The sequence below is a fragment of the Pipistrellus hanaki genome, assembly GCF_964339955.1.
Source record: "Pipistrellus hanaki genome assembly, chromosome: 17".
NCBI lineage: Eukaryota > Metazoa > Chordata > Mammalia > Chiroptera > Vespertilionidae > Pipistrellus > Pipistrellus hanaki.
Window position 1 is genome coordinate 1800250 of NC_140519.1, and position 14970 is coordinate 1815219.

At 55.9% G+C, this 14970-nt stretch overlaps 1 protein-coding gene across 1 annotated transcript; it reads left to right on the forward strand.

Annotated features, from left to right (window-relative positions):
- The first annotated feature begins 557 nt into the window (after positions 1-557).
- Positions 558-14075, forward strand: CA2 (carbonic anhydrase 2). Its single transcript, XM_084865044.1, has 7 exons — positions 558-903; positions 1614-1811; positions 9206-9324; positions 9740-9832; positions 11208-11270; positions 11796-11951; positions 13387-14075. Exons 1-7 carry the CDS (start codon positions 870-872, stop codon positions 13504-13506), a joined length of 783 nt encoding a protein of 260 aa, XP_084721170.1. The 5' UTR covers positions 558-869; the 3' UTR covers positions 13507-14075.
- Positions 14076-14970: the final 895 nt, after the last annotated feature.

Sequence of the window (14970 nt, forward strand, 5' to 3'; positions counted from 1 at the left end):
TGTTGAACAGGCATCGTTTGCCCTGTTTAGTGTCACTGTCCCAGTTACTCTTTCCATTCCTGTCCTGGGTGAACCTGGAACTGGGGAGCAGTGTTTCAGTGCTGGGCTCCGGAAAGCTCGGTGGGTTTGGCTGCTTACAGAGGAGCGAGGCTAGTTCGCCGGAGAAAGCCAGGCGCCTTTAGGAACGGGGCGTTCAGGGCAGACCCGCGCCGGGCGGGTGTGGGGTCAGGGCGGCGCCTGCGGGGCGGGGGGCCCACCGGCCCGGGGCCCACCGGCGGGGGCTCGGCGGGACCCTCACCGCCGCCCTGTCTGCCGGGCTGAGCTCCGTCCTCTCCGCGCTCCGGGCCTCCTCCCACGGCCGGCCAGCGGGGGGCGCGGCTCCCCGCGCCGAGCCGGACAGCATCCCGTGCGCCCCAAGGTCACGTCTCCCCAGCTCCTGGGAGGCCGGGGCGGGACTCCGGGGGCCTTCTGGGCCAGACCCCGGCGCGGGGGCCTCCGGGCCGGCCGGGATGCGGTCACAATGGCCGGAGGGAGGCACGGGCAGGGCCACCCCGGGGCGCCGCACCGGACCCCGCGCCCGGAGGGTGCGCTCCTCCCGCTGCCCGGAGCGGAGCCGGGGCCTCCTGGTCCCAGGCGCCGCCCGGAGCTCCCCGCCAGGGCGCAGCGGGAGGGCGCCGTCCCCCTGCCCCGCCGCCGGCGGGACCGCACCTCCGCCCTCACCTCCCAGGTCCGCCGCCCCTCCCCGCCCGCCCGGCACAAGTTGGCGGCGCCTATAAAAGCCGGGGCCGGCGGCCGCGCACACACCGAGCCGCCCGAGCCGCCGCCGCGGGAAGCGAGCCAACTCCTGCCCCGCCCGACCCGCCGCCACCATGTCCCACCACTGGGGGTACGGCCCGAGCAACGGTGAGTGCCCGCTCCGCGCCTGCCCGGCCCGGGCCTGGGCCTGGGCTCCTGCCGGGTGCCCCTCCCGGCGCCCGCCCCTGCCGGGGTGCCCGCCGCCCGCCGCTCTGCCGCCCCAATCCCCGCGTCCGGAGCGCTCAGGCCGGGGGGGGGGGTGTCCGTCAGCAGGAGACGCGAGGACAGCCCCTCCCGGGTCCCTGCCAGACAGCCCCTCCTGGACCGGAGGAGAGAGGGGTTGTAGGGGAATGTTAGATGCTGGTGGCAGGAATCAGGGGCCGCTCCCCACACCCATCCTCTGCGCCACCTGTGGCTCCGGCTCAGGCACCGGCACCCGCACCGCCTGTCCCTGGCATGTCTCTGTGGGTAGAATTCCTTGCCCTGGACGGAGTTACCCTTCACCTCTGACCCTAATGTGAGGGATCACCAGGCGCTGGCTTGCCAGGCGGGTCTGGGTTGCCAGTCAGAGGACATGCGGTGGTTGGGAGCTGTGTGCGCTCCAGCTGCTCTAACTCTCCCCACACATGGATGCCCATCCTCACGCAGTCCCTGTGGTACATTATTACCCCACAGTACAAAGGGGAAACTGAGGCAGGGGTGTTTTCTTGAAGGTTACTGGGCTTGGTGGTGGTGCCCAATGGGAACCTGCATCACTGCCCTTTCCTGGGGCGTGGGGTTCTGTCCCCACACGGCCTCCCTCGTCTCTTCCCACCCAGGGCCCGAGCACTGGCACAAGGACTTCCCCATTGCCAAGAGCAACCGCCAGTCCCCTGTGGACATCGACACCAAAGCGGCAGCTCACGACCCCGCTCTGAAGCCCCTGACAGTGTCCTACGAGCAGGCGGCATCCAAGCGGATCCTCAACAACGGACACGCTTTCAACGTGGAGTTTGACGACTCCCAGGACACGGCAGGTCAGTGGTCAACGCATGACTGCTTTTACCAGTGAAGGGGACCCTTCTCAGCCCTGGTGAGCCAGGCTGGGGACGGGCACAGGTGCCAGGCTCAGAAGGCAGACCGATGACCTTGAAGTGACCTGGGCTGCTCCTCCCGGAAGCAGTCCCGGGTCCCTTGCAGGGCAGTGAGCGCCTGGCACCTGCCTCTGACAATTCTAAGAGGCAAGGTCCCTGGCAAGAAAGACCAACAGTGCTGTTTTGCAAAATTAGAACATCCAAGTTCTGTTTCTCTCTCAGTGTCTGCTCTCCCTCCCCATTCCTCTCTCTCTGAAATCAATAAAAACATAGTTTTAAAAATTAGAACTTTTAAAATTAATGGAAACATGTCCTTGGGTGAGGATAAAAACCAACAACCACCCCCCCCCCCGCCCCCTAAATTCTTGGAAACCAAATTCGGAGTATTTTCTGGGTGTTGGGCTGATGCGATAAAGGTGGTATCTACCGAGCCATGCATCCCACAGATGAAGATGGGTTAGAGCTGGTGGGTATACTGGCCCATCCTGACAAAAACAGTTCCCGCCATTTGTTTGTAATGAGCTGTTTTCAGGGCACTCACTGAACGCTGTGCTTTTCCCTGTTTGGAAATGGAACCCCCCCCCCCCCCCCATTCAGCCACAGTCCTGCCTCTGCCCCTGGGCGATGGATGTTATTGCCCTATTTTCCCAGAGCGCTGTCCTCTCAAGGTCAGTGCCGCTGTGGAGGGGCCCGCATGAATGAGAAGGAGCTCCCTGTGCCGCTCACACTGTGCAGGGGGGCCCGCAGCTCACAGCTCTCCTGTCAGTGTAACCAGAGCCAGCAGAGGCCTCCCTGGCCGCCCAGTGCATGCAGCACCGTTTGAAAAAGTTCTTCCCTCCCCCTTCCCCATTGTAACATTTCTTGACACTTGGCTTTCTAAATAGTGATTTGGGAGGACAGATTGATGGAAGGTAATGTAGAGATGATCTGAGAAGTGTTTTCACCCTGTGCCCTGGGTCACCTCACCCAGCACGCATGCACACATGGATACCCAGGCATTCTGGCGAAGTGTCATGATTTCTTAGGTTTTGAGGATTAGAGTTGGGGGGAGAGGTCCCCTGGAGACACTTCTGTGGGTTTCTGCCTCAGCACCTTCCCCAGCGCGCCCGCCACTCCAAGCAGCAAGGCTCGGCTACTAAGTTAAATGTAAGGGAGACAATTCGATAGGACAGGCGATAGGACAGGCGAAGGTCTTGGTGGTATTGTGCACACAGAAAGGAGCTGCAACACTTCATGTTTGGTTACTTAAAAAAACAAGAGAAGTCAGCTACTTTAGTCTGCAGCTGTCAGCTTTTTCTTTAAAGAGACAATGTGCATTCAATGCAGCCAGTGAAACCATTGTTTTCCATGGGTATCCCAGTTACAGAGCTCCCTGGATGCTACAAAGAATCCACTTAAACCACCCGACTGGATGCTCAGAGTCTTCCTTGGAACACTGAGAAACAGTGGAGCCGTGCGCTGTTAGTGGCGGATCTTGGGGACGGGGGCAGCATTTGGTGGTCGCTGTGAGCCTCGCCGGGGGTCCCAGGCCTGGAGGCAGCAGCCTGGCCTCTCAGAGGTTTGCTTTCTTCCCTGGGAAGCTGGCGTGAGCGTGCACGGCCTGAGGGGGAGGTGTGCTGTGCTCCTGAGGTTACGCCAGCTCCATGCGGTTCCAGGCTGGTTGTCAGTGTGTCTGCAGCCCGTCTATCACATGGAAGTGTCCTGCTGGCTTCCTCCATCCTCCAGGCGGGAACTGTGCCTCCTGCCACCTGGTGGGTTCTCGTGGGGCAGGGGCTGACCACCTGGCTCCCGTCACACAGGCATTTTAAAGCGGCAGCCGTGTTCAGACTGTGAAGCGGGAACACAAGTGGTCTAGTTTAGGGAAGGGCTCACATCCACGCGGGGGGACACGTGGGCTTTTCTTAGTTCTCATTTTAGAAACCCGCACTAACACAAGGTGATGCGAGGTCAGGCAGCATCCAGGGCCGGCCGGGCCCCTCTGGGGCAAGATGGGGATGGTGGGCTGGGTCAGGAGGTCTCGCAGGCCGAGAAACAGAGGCTGAGCTGGCCTGGTTGGTGAGGCCCAGGCCCAGGCCAGGAGGGGCCCCAGGTGTAGGAAGAGGTCACCCAAGGCTGCGAGGTCGAGGGTGGCACCTGCTGGCACGGCTGGAGGCAGAACCGGACAGGCGGGCACAGAGGGACCTGCTCTCTCCGAACGTGAAAGGCTCCTTTGTAACTTTGTCCGAACACTGCGGCATCCTCAGTTGTTTGGTTGAACAAGGAGGCTTTTTATTTTTTCTAGAATGCAGAATGCATTAAATATTGATGCTAAGGGAAAACACACCCACAGAATTAAAACAGAACCACCGCGACTGCACCAGGCAGGGGAACAGTCTCAGACTTCTTTCCAGACCCTGGACTCTCAGGCAGGAGAAGCGGCTCAGGCGGCAGGGAGGGGCTGGCCTCCGGGCCGCGGGTGCCTGCCTGGGGACCTCAGAATAGGAGGGAACAGAATCCTCAAAAGAAACCCGTCACACAGTGCGCCGTTTCCAGCACATCCCGCCTTTCTGCCCATGTAGGTCTCAGGATAATTTATCCTTCAGGTCACCCAAGTTCTTTAATGTGGGATCCCTTAACGCGACCCGCGTGGTTCAGGGCCCACTCAGGGTCCGGTTTCTGGAGAAGGCTGCACATTAAAATGAAGAAAGACTGGAAAAGAGTTAATTTGGGAAAATGGGAGCCAGGCAGGAGTCCACCCCTCGGGGGAGGACTACCCCCTGCTCTGGCCTTTTACCATTCCTTTTATTGAGATTCTGAGACAAAGACATCTCTTAGGCAGGAAATTCCAACAACAGAAAATCAAGAATTTACATATGATTAACAAATTAAAGTTGCCTCAACTACCACTATTTCAACTAAAGGATGAGTTAATAGCTCCGACCATTCAGAGCCATCAAGGTTGGCCAGCTCTTTTTACATTTTACCACCAGTGACTCAACCTAGAGTCAATGAGTTAATAGCTCCGACCATTCAGAGCCATCAAGGTTGGCCAGTTTCCTGTACTCTAAGTTGACAGTTTAACATCTCTTTTTGTTAGGTGTTACTGTTATGGTGTTTACATTTTTTATGTCCTTTGCCACTTAATTTATATTTTAAACCCTTAAATGTATCTCCTTTTCCCTCCCTCAATGAGGGAGTTCAGATTTCCAGACATATCCTAAATGACATCTTATCTCCAACTGGAGTGCATGGGAGTGAGGAGCTGAGCCGGCAGGGTTTATCGCCATGTTTAAGGCCAGGAATTCTTTCTGACCGTGGAGGTAATGGGCTGTGGCCAGAAGCTTGGCTTAAAGCCCTCATCAATCTTCTAAATTCCCTTAAAAACAAACCACCTTAAGTTAATAAAAAATCGTTAATCTTGTTAGAGTTTTTTAATTATTAAAAAATAACTCCCCCTGCTTGAGATCTTTTATTACTAGATTTATTTTGAGAGAAAAGAACAGCAGTCAAAATTCCTAATTCTTGCTAACTTATTAACTTTCATTACTGAGTTTAAAACTCTCCTGTTTTATTGCAAAGTTAGAGGCAAATATCATCAAGAAACAATGTCTGGGTTATTGGGGAAATCCATACCCAGCTCTCAGCGTTCCTGTGCCGTGGGGTTTTGAGGAGCTGGAATGTTTGTGTCTGTTTATACTAATTCACAAAGAAGGAGGAAGCAGCGGCTGTGCTGGCCGGGCGCAGACCCGCTCTGGGCGCGTTCTGGGGCCCCCTGCTTTTCAGGAACTCACTGTGGGCGCTGCTAACCTTCCTTCCACGGAGTCTTAGACCGAAAGGAAGCAGCACCGCCAATGGGAGGGAGGGCTTGTCCTGCAAAGCACGGCCCTAACCCAACCCCACAAATGGCAGCACACCGCACCGATCATGTTTATGGCCGTGTGTGTGTGTGTGTGTGTGTGTGTGTGTGTCTGTGTCTGCGTGTCTGCGTTAGAGTCCGCAGTCCATCTCGCAGAGAGTCACGGGCTGCCTTCAGCAGCACTCATGCCGTGTCCAGAGTGGGTGACAGAAGTGAACTCCTCCCCCGTGCAGCTCCTGTCCAGCGCTGCCGGCCTGTGTCTCCTCTTTATGCGAGGACAGCTGCCATCCGCCGGCTCACAAACTGTCCTCTCACGTTTCCCTGTGTGTGCCACCTGAGCGAGGGCAGCCTGCCATTCCGCTCCTCAGGCAGCGGGCGGGCCGTCCTCCTCGCCCTGGGCCCGGACGTCCACCTCCTCTCGTGGGGAGGCCTGGCCGCCGCCTCCAGGGAGGCCACAGGGTGCAGATTGGTGTTTTCTGATTATTCACGGAGAAAGTGGCTCACCTGTTGGAAATGCTGTGTTAGGGGATTTATTTCCTCACATTGTTAATAGAAAACTCCTTAAATTTTAAGTTTAAACCAAAGGCCATTGGTTAGTTTATTTGTATTTTGGATCTAAAAGAGATTATTGAGTTCCACTAAGGTCCTTGTTATTTGAATGCATTTTATATTAAGTGCTCATGTGATTTGGAAGAAAAAATTCAAAAGCGTTAAAATGTCAGTTTTTAATGTGTATGGGTGGTCTGATTTACCTCAGTATGACTGGCGTGACTGTCTTAGTTTTACAAACAACCTATATTAGACAATTTTCCCACGTAATCTGTACAGGAAGTCAGATTCATCTAGACCAGTGTTTCCCAAACTTTTGACATATGTGTGCCCCTTCTGTAATTTTCGTAACACTGAGTACCCCTCGTACTCATGAGAACATAGAATTAGGCGCAGCTAAGCCCGGTGCAGTGCATATCCCCACCAAACTCTGGTGCAACGTGTACCCCCACCAAACTCTTCCCGCACCCCTGGGGGTACGCGTACCACACTTTGGGAAACACTGCTCTAGACTATACTTTGCAGTTTGTGCGTTTAGCTGTGCTGTGACCCCCGAGGCAGTCATCCAGTGAGAGGCTGCAGCACCCGGGGTGAAGGCGGGGTGGGGGGAGGGGGATCGGGGCTTTGGTTGGGTGGGAGCAGGGGGGGGGGGTCTGTCCTTCCTCGTGGACACGCTTCCACCAGGCAGTGGCCATGCCTTGTCCGCCCCATGGCCTCGTTGCCTTTAACAGAAACAACTTCTGCTAATTTTAACCCTTATTTTTGCAGCAGAAAAGCAGGTTTCACTTTAATGGGGAAGTTCAGGCGGTGACCTGAGAGCCAGCGTAAAGGAAGGAAGCAAACAGACCCAGAGGCACCCGCCTCCCACCTCCCAGCACAGGCCTCTTAGCTGGTTCCCAGTTAAAGAGGCGGGTGCTGCCTGTCACGGCTCCTGGCGAGTTATCAGTAGGACAATGCTCTGAGGGCCTTCACTGACTCACTTCTCGTCAAGGATTTGTGAGAAATAACCAACTGATTGAAGAAGGCCAGAAATGCTGCTTTTCATAGCAAGTAAACATTAACTATAATAATCTTTAAAATTACAACAGGCTTACAGTTTACGTAGCAACGTAGTTTTACTTTAGTAGGAGTGGGAACAGGTATCCGGTGATAACGGATCAGCACGGAATGTGTTTAATCATTGAGCCCAGAGCTTCGCTCATGTTTCCTTTTCAGGATTAGGAAGTCCTATTTAGTAAACGCTCATTTGTGCTCTTGTCTGATTCTAAATGCTCTCTGTAAGAATGAGGATGGAGCCTTAACATCTGCCAGCGAGTGAGAGGAACTAGCTCTAAGCTGCATGATCTTTATAGTTTAAGATTCTAACAAGGTTCTTCACCCGGAGGCAGATCGGCCAGCCCAGTTTTACTTAACTCATTTTCCCACTTGGGAGCATTAATGATGTTACAAATGGTTTTTATGGTCAACCAGCCAGTTAGTTAGTAGCTTTAAAAAGTGATAAAGGAATTAATTCCAACATCAACTTATTTCATAAACACATATTTTGTTTTAAGATTATATAATTATGAAAAATAGGAATTATCTTGTTTTCGAAAAAGCCTAAAGGCTAATTCTTTTCTCATCGACTTATGAGGTTACAATGAATTGTTATTAAGTTTCAAAAGATGTGATTTTTGTCAGAACACATGCAAATCCGTGTTTCTTAGCATCTCTGAAACATAGCACTACCTATGATTTATGGGAGTTTTCCTTCTTTCTCTCTCCTGCCCGGGGAGAGAGAGGCCCCGCAAGAGCCAAGAAAGGCCTCCGCCCGGACCTCCCGCTCCTCCCCGCTCTGGCAGATGAGTGTGCTGCGCCTGCGCACTGAGCTGAAGGGAAGCAGCAAATGCTGTCTGTCCAGACCTGGTCCCTTCGGTTTCGAAGCCCAGTGTGGGCTCCTTCTTTCATGAATTATAAACCCAAACTAACAAAGTATACTTATGGGAACAGATGATAATCCCAGCTCTGGAAAAAGTAAAGTTGAAGTAGTAGAACTAAACTAATTTTAAAAGCTTTAAAATATCCTGGTTAAATCCCAGTAATACACATAAGTCAGGTAGAAAGTTTTTGGAGGGGATGCGGAAGCAGTGACCTCTCACTATTTTAATCCTCTCTTAAGACACAACTAGTTACAGAAACATTGTGGTGTAACACCGTGATTTCTAGGCCTGATTTTTTCTGTAATTAATACCAGAATAGAGAATCATGAGATAGTTATTCAAGTTAGAATTTGAAGTTCTTGGAGTTAGTACTGCATATAGTATGTGATCAATACCTAGTGGAGTAAACGATTGGATGTACCCATTTTACAGGTGAAGAAGTTAAGGTCAGAAAAGTTAAATAAAAATTTTAAAGGGATGAAGCTAGTCAGCAGCTTTTGGATTTGGATGGTCACTGCTACTGAAGAATTTGGAAAGCCAGTGTGAGGAAAATAGGATTTTATAGCAGTGAGATGAAGAATGCTGATACTTCAGAAATTCTGGCTTGTAGGACTGTTCTGACAGGTTAGCTGAGTCACTCAGGACAGCCCCGGGCAGAGGTTGCCACCTTTGTGGGAATGTGCCGGAGCCTGCGCTGGCCAGAGCGCCTGGAACGAACTCCCTCCGTGACTCACAGACGAGTCAATGGCTTCCTGGATATCTCTCCTCTCTGTCCTGACCCTGTGACCCCAAAGCACACCCAGAAGAGAAGTGCCACTGTGCTCAGAAGACAGATGGGAAGCACCCGTGCGAACAGCTACCGCGTGCCTGTGCGCACTGCTGGCCCAGCCTGAGCCCGGACTGGATTTTCCGAGTGAAGGTGCTGTGGCACACACGCAGTCCTATGTAATGGGATGCAGATGCAGCATTTATAGCGTGCCTTTCACAGCACGCGTGCGAGTATGCATGTGTACACACGTGTTCCTACATTTCAGTGCTGAAGGGAGGACCCCTCGCCGACACCTACCGACTGGTCCAGTTCCACTTCCACTGGGGCTCGTCCGACGGGCAGGGCTCGGAGCACAGAGTGGACCAGCAGAAATACGCTGCAGAGGTGAGCGAGCTTGCCTTCCGCTGGGGCAACGGTGTTATTAGCATTGATTTCCAACGCTTCCCTTTGTAAACTCGGCCTAACCAGGGGGAACCACTTTCTAAACAAAAGACCTTCACACTGGCTTATCCTTGTCCGAGGACAGCGTGGCAGAGTGAGTGAGTTCCAGTGGGAGGACCCTGCTCTCACACAAACCTAGAAACAGAGTTTGTGTCTTCCCGCAGAATAGGCAGTGCTTGCTGCTGATGAAATCACTTGCTAGTATGCCAATAGTCTACACAGAATTAAAAGAAGGAAAGGTTTGGGTTTAAAACGCCCAGAGGCCACTGTGTATGTGTGTGTGTGTGGGGGGGTGGGGGGGGGCGGGCGGAGGGTCTGGGCCCCGTCCGCCCATCCTCACTGTGCCCTGTCTCCGCAGCTGCACCTGGTCCACTGGAACACCAAGTACAAGGACTTCGGGTCGGCCGTCAAACAGCCGGATGGGCTGGCCGTGCTGGGCGTGTTTCTGAAGGTGAGTGGACAGCCCAGATCTTCCCCGTTTTCAGGAAAGGTGAGCCAGACTTCTAGCAACAGGACGTTCTCTGAGAGCCTGGGTGGAGACGGGACACGCAGGACTGAGGGGCTGGTGCTGTTTCAGGTGGGTGTGAGGTGCCCTGTGAGAGGTGCAGGGAGCCAGGGGTGCACCCCACATCTACTCGGTCCTCGTTCCTCACCTCGAGCCAGATGGAGCTCTCCTGTGACAGACGGCTGTGGGGGGCCAGGCTCTCCTCTGCCCTCGAGGCTCTCAGGGCCGGCCCAGCAGCCCAACAAACAGGAGGCAGGAGAAAATCCCCCCATGGAGTCAGGCATCTGTGCGGGGGGGCCCCGCAGACAGGGAGCCGGAGACCTGGGGCAGGAGAGGGGACCTGGCTAGGAGGCATCGGGCTGGGGCTGGGGCGGGCCTGGGGCAGCCGGTGGATAGGAGCAGCCCTTTAGCCAGTAGTTCTCCCTGCCCTGCAGCTCTGACAGAAGTTATCTCTGATCGCCTCTTCTGAACACAGCCTCTCAGCACATTCTTCTAGGGGTGTCGAACTCAATCAGAGAAGGGGCCAAAATCTAAAATCCAGCCTAAATCGTGGGCCGAATGGTTTACTGAACAGTCATAAACTGACAATGTCATAAACTGACAGCGGAGTGCAGTGATGACAGCGCGGTGCGGGCCACATTGCAAGGCCTGGCGGGCTGGATTTGGCCCGCGGGCCTTGTGTTTGACACATGTGTTCTAAGCAGTTACAGTGGGGAGGAGGGGTAGCAGGGAGGAGGGGTAATAGGGAAGAGGGGTAGAAGTTGGCTAGCGCTGACTTTAGCTCCATACAGTCTGCACCCCACAGAGGCACACCAGGCCTCATCGGGACCCCCAAATGCTAAAGGAAGGGCATCTGAGGGCTGAAGCACAGGGCTCCATTTGGGGAATTTCAGGCCACATCCAGACAGCTGTAAAGCCAGCCGAGTCCCTGGGCTGGACTGTCAAGGTGGGAGCCCCGGGTCTGTGAAACCATCCATGGGGAGCAGGAGAGGCGTGGACAAACGCTGGTCACATGATGAGAGGACACGGGGCCGAGGGGGTGGGGAGGCGGGAGGGCAGGAGAGCCGGGAGAGTGTTAAAAGTGAGGCGGACAGGCGGTGAAGGCCTGTGAGAAGGTGCGGAGCGCTGTTGCCCTTGAGGGGACTGTGAGCTCGCCTTGGGCTGCCAGGGCCGTGGGGGTTCCAGGGGAGGTCTGGTGGGATCAGGTAGTGAGTGCGAGCTTTGGGTTTACGCTTTAGGGAAACTTTATGATAGAACCGCCCAGATCCAGCGGGCGTGGTGCCACCTGTCACCCAGCGCCTTGTCCTGTGTCTCTCTCCAGATCGGCGATGCGAAGCTGGGCCTCCAGAAGGTCATCGACGCGCTGGCCTCCATTACAATGAAGGTACGTGCGTGTCCACCCCCGTACATGGGCCTGGGGAAATGCTTCTGTGCACACGGAATAGTGTTGGCTTGACAAGGGGTGTTTGGAAAGCAGTCAATAGAGGTAAAATGTTGCTTACATATTTAATTAACTTTTAATCCAAGAGGTGGTCCTCATGCCCCTCCCAGTCAGTGTCTGGGTAATCCGCGCGTCCCTGTGCGCGTCAGGGCTCTTCCTGGGAGCAGGCCGGAAGGCAGTGTTATCCGGCAGCCAGGGTGGGCGGCCCGGTGTCCACACCAGGGAGCAGACAGAGGGCATGAGCTGCAGAGGGAGCTGTGACCGGCCACGAACAATGGTCTGGCCTTTGTGAGGGCACCAGACTGAGAGGCGTCAGGCTCTCCTGCTCAGGACTGTTTGGGGCAGACGTCTATGTTAGGGGCCTTTATTCTGTTCTCTGGGGCGCACACCTCTTGTTAAAAACAGCTCTGGGGCTGCCATGTGTGCCTCCCCGCCATGGGGGTCTAACCGGAGTGTCTTCTGTGCCAGGGCCAGAGCGCCGCCTTCACCGGCTTCGACCCTCGCGGGCTGCTGCCCGGGAGCCTGGACTACTGGACCTACCCCGGCTCGCTGACCACACCGCCGCTGCTGGAGTGCGTGACCTGGATCGTGCTGCGCGAGCCCATCAGCGTGAGCAGCGAGCAGGTGGGCTCCCACGGCGGCGGGGTGGGGGTGGGGGGCGCGGTGGAGTCACCGGCCTTGTGTCCTCCTCCGGGTGCTCCAGCCGCAGAGCAGCGCGCAGAGCTGAGCAGTAACACGCGATAAGCATCGCTCCTTATTGACCATGCCTTAGGCTGTCCACGTGGGCAGATGGAGGGCGGTGGGCAAGGTGCCTGTCCCCAAATGGGTGCTGTTTCTGTGAACGCTCAGGAAGTCACGCCTGCGAGTGACATGTCATGCCCAAGGTCACACGCGTCAGGATGCTCCTCAGCCCCCTGTAGAAACCACTAGACTCAGTCCATGTGGCCAGTGCAGCCTAGGCCCAGACAGACCCTGCAGTGCAGTCTGTGCGGGCTGGTGATTAATGCCTGCAGTCCCAGTGGGGCAGGGGCAGGGGCAGGGACAGGGGCAGGGGCAGGGGACAGGGCCAGGGTGGTGCAGGGGCAGGGGCAGGGGCAGGGGCAGGTCATCGCCATCCAGTTCAATCCAGTTGACCCTGAGGGGTGACTGTGGGACTGTTACTGAGCCAGAGAGCTCAGGCTGTGGACTGGTGGCCACTGACCTCCTTCATTCGTTCAGATCAAGTCTCGATCCCCAGTGTGGGGTGTGCAGGAGGCAGCCAATCGATGATTCTCTCTCGTTACTGGTGTTTCTCTCTTTCTGCTTAAAAAATAAAAGATTCACCCTAGCCAGTTTGGCCAAGTGGACAGAGCATCAGCCTGTGAACCAAAAGGTTTCGGGTTTGATTCTGGTCAAGAGCAAGCTGCAGGCTCCTCCCTGGTCAGGGCTCATGCAGGAGGCGACCAGTCGATGTGTTTCTCTCATATTGATGTTCTCTGTTTCTCCCTCTCTCTGTCACTCTCCCTAAAAATCAATGGGAAAATATCCTCGGGTGAGGATTAACCAAGATAAATAAATAAAATAAAAATACGAAGACCCACCAGACAAGGACTGGGCCCCGCTCGGCACAGTCCTCGGGTATCCTGCGCCTTTAAGCAGAGACACCAGCCTGCCTTCGGCTCTGGCTGGCCGACCCAGGACCCTCCTAACCGCACAGGAGCTGCGGCTTCCCCTCCCCAGGCAGAAGCAGAACCTAATTTTCGCTGAGGACTGTTGCTGTTACACCTCAGAGGTTTGGAGTCAGAAGGAACACAGAAAGGACTGAAAATGTGTGTGTCCCCTCCGCCCCCCCGCCGTCCCCCAGCAGCAGCAGCAGTGACTCCCAGCGTGTCACCGAAAGGGCTCCGTCTGTGCACGCAGGCGTGTGCCTGCTGTGGTTCTCCTGGGGTTCCATGGGGGGTGAACGTGGACACAGGCTGCTGTGAACATGGGGAGCCCAGTTCAGATGTGACCCAGCACATGCCTCAGCACCGCCATGAAGCGCTTCCTTCTCATTTGTAATCTCCTCTGTGCCCTTTAGATCACGGCGTTCCGCAGCCTTCGCTTCAACAAGGAGGGGGAGGCGGAGGAGCCCATGGTGGACAACTGGCGCCCGCCGCAGCCCCTGCAGGGCCGCCAGGTCCGGGCGTCCTTCCAGTGAGCTGGTCCCCGGTCCGAGGCCCCGCGGGGAAGAGGACCACTGCTCTGCACCCCCATCCCCGACCGCTGGGCTCCCCACTGCCCACGCCCGCCCCCCCCCCCCCCCCCCCGCGCTTGCTATTCCCCTGGGAGGACAATGGGCGGTGCTCTGCTGGGCGGTGGCCTTCCTGTAAGAAGCCATTAAAGGGACCCGAGGACCTGCCTGTCACAGTGCGTGGCTGTGGCCATGGCCTCACAGAGGGGGGGGGGGGCAGACAGGAAGGAGGGCTCTGACCTGCATGGGTGAGCTGAGCCGTGACGGGAATCAGGTAAAAAGCTCAGGGTTCTGAATGAGTGACCCAGACGGGACCAATGTTCTGACTCCAAGATGTTATACAAAAGAGATTTAAAGTCCATATATATTTATAGCAAAGTCAGCATGCCTGTGACTGCTGAGCATGGTGTCCAGGAGGCAGAATCTGTAACCACTGGTCTCACTGCGGCCGTGACAGTACATTTCCCCCAGAAGCGTGTCCTCTGTCCACAATGCTATATTTTGGGTACATCCTCTAATAAACCCGGTTTCTCTTTGAGGCGCGCGCTGTGTTTTGTGCGGGAGGAGTGGATGTGGCTGTAATTCCATCGGTTCATGGTGGGTGGCTGTGTTGGCTCACACGGGATGGAAGGAGCCCGAAGGTTGGTGCCGTTTGCACCGGGGAGAGGGGGGGCAGCCAGAATTCCAGCTGCCAGGTGGAGGAATGGCCGCTCATACGCCATGCCGGCAGGGTCTCCCAATCCTCTGCCCCCTGCCGGCCACAGCGGGTGCCTGGTGACAGGAGCGGGCCTGGACTTGCTGGGGTGGCCTCTGAGGGAATCTGGCTAGAGGCTGGTGCCTGGGTCCGATCTGCCTGTGCTGACGTCTCATCTGGTCTTTGTGGGACCATAGTGGAATGTACTCCGCCATCACCTCCTGGGGCCAGGTCCCGCCCACTCCTGTCACAGCCTGGGGTCAGCGGCCCCGGTATGAGGGGCGGGGCCCTGCCACACAGGGAGAGCCCCCCACAGGACAGCTGCCTCTTCTGGCCAGGTCATGAGTCCCTGCTCCCCTCACCACCACGTTTGGTTCTGAAAATGGTGGGACAGGACGTCTTCCTCTCACACACACCCCAACCCCCCTCCTCCCCACACGCTGGGTCAGAAGGCTGACCTTCCTGCGGGACCGCCCGGCCTGGCCTCTCCAGCACTGACCTGCCCCCACTCCTCCCTCCCCCACCCCCCACCCCCCCGCGGCCGCCAGAGCAGCGAGTGCACAGGAGGAACATGCTCCACAGCAGGTGCAGGGGTGGTTGCCCGGCAGTGGGACGTGATTAATATCAGGAACTGTACACTTACAAGTGGTAACATGGTACGTTTTATCTGTTTTTAGAAGGCTGATAGGAATTACTTTTTATTATCCAGCGTTTCATTCCTCACTGCTGTCTGTTGA

What these genes read in the sequence shown, in the direction of transcription:
- CA2 (XM_084865044.1), top strand. Translation starts at nt 870, where the DNA reads ATGTCCCACCACTGGGGGTACGGCCCGAGCAACG. An exon ending in GGGGTACGGCCCGAGCAACG is followed by an intron (nt 904 to 1,613) that starts GTGAGTGCCCGC and finishes CTTCCCACCCAG; the next exon opens with GGCCCGAGCACTGGCACAAG. An exon ending in TCAGCGTGAGCAGCGAGCAG is followed by an intron (nt 11,952 to 13,386) that starts GTGGGCTCCCAC and finishes TGTGCCCTTTAG; the next exon opens with ATCACGGCGTTCCGCAGCCT.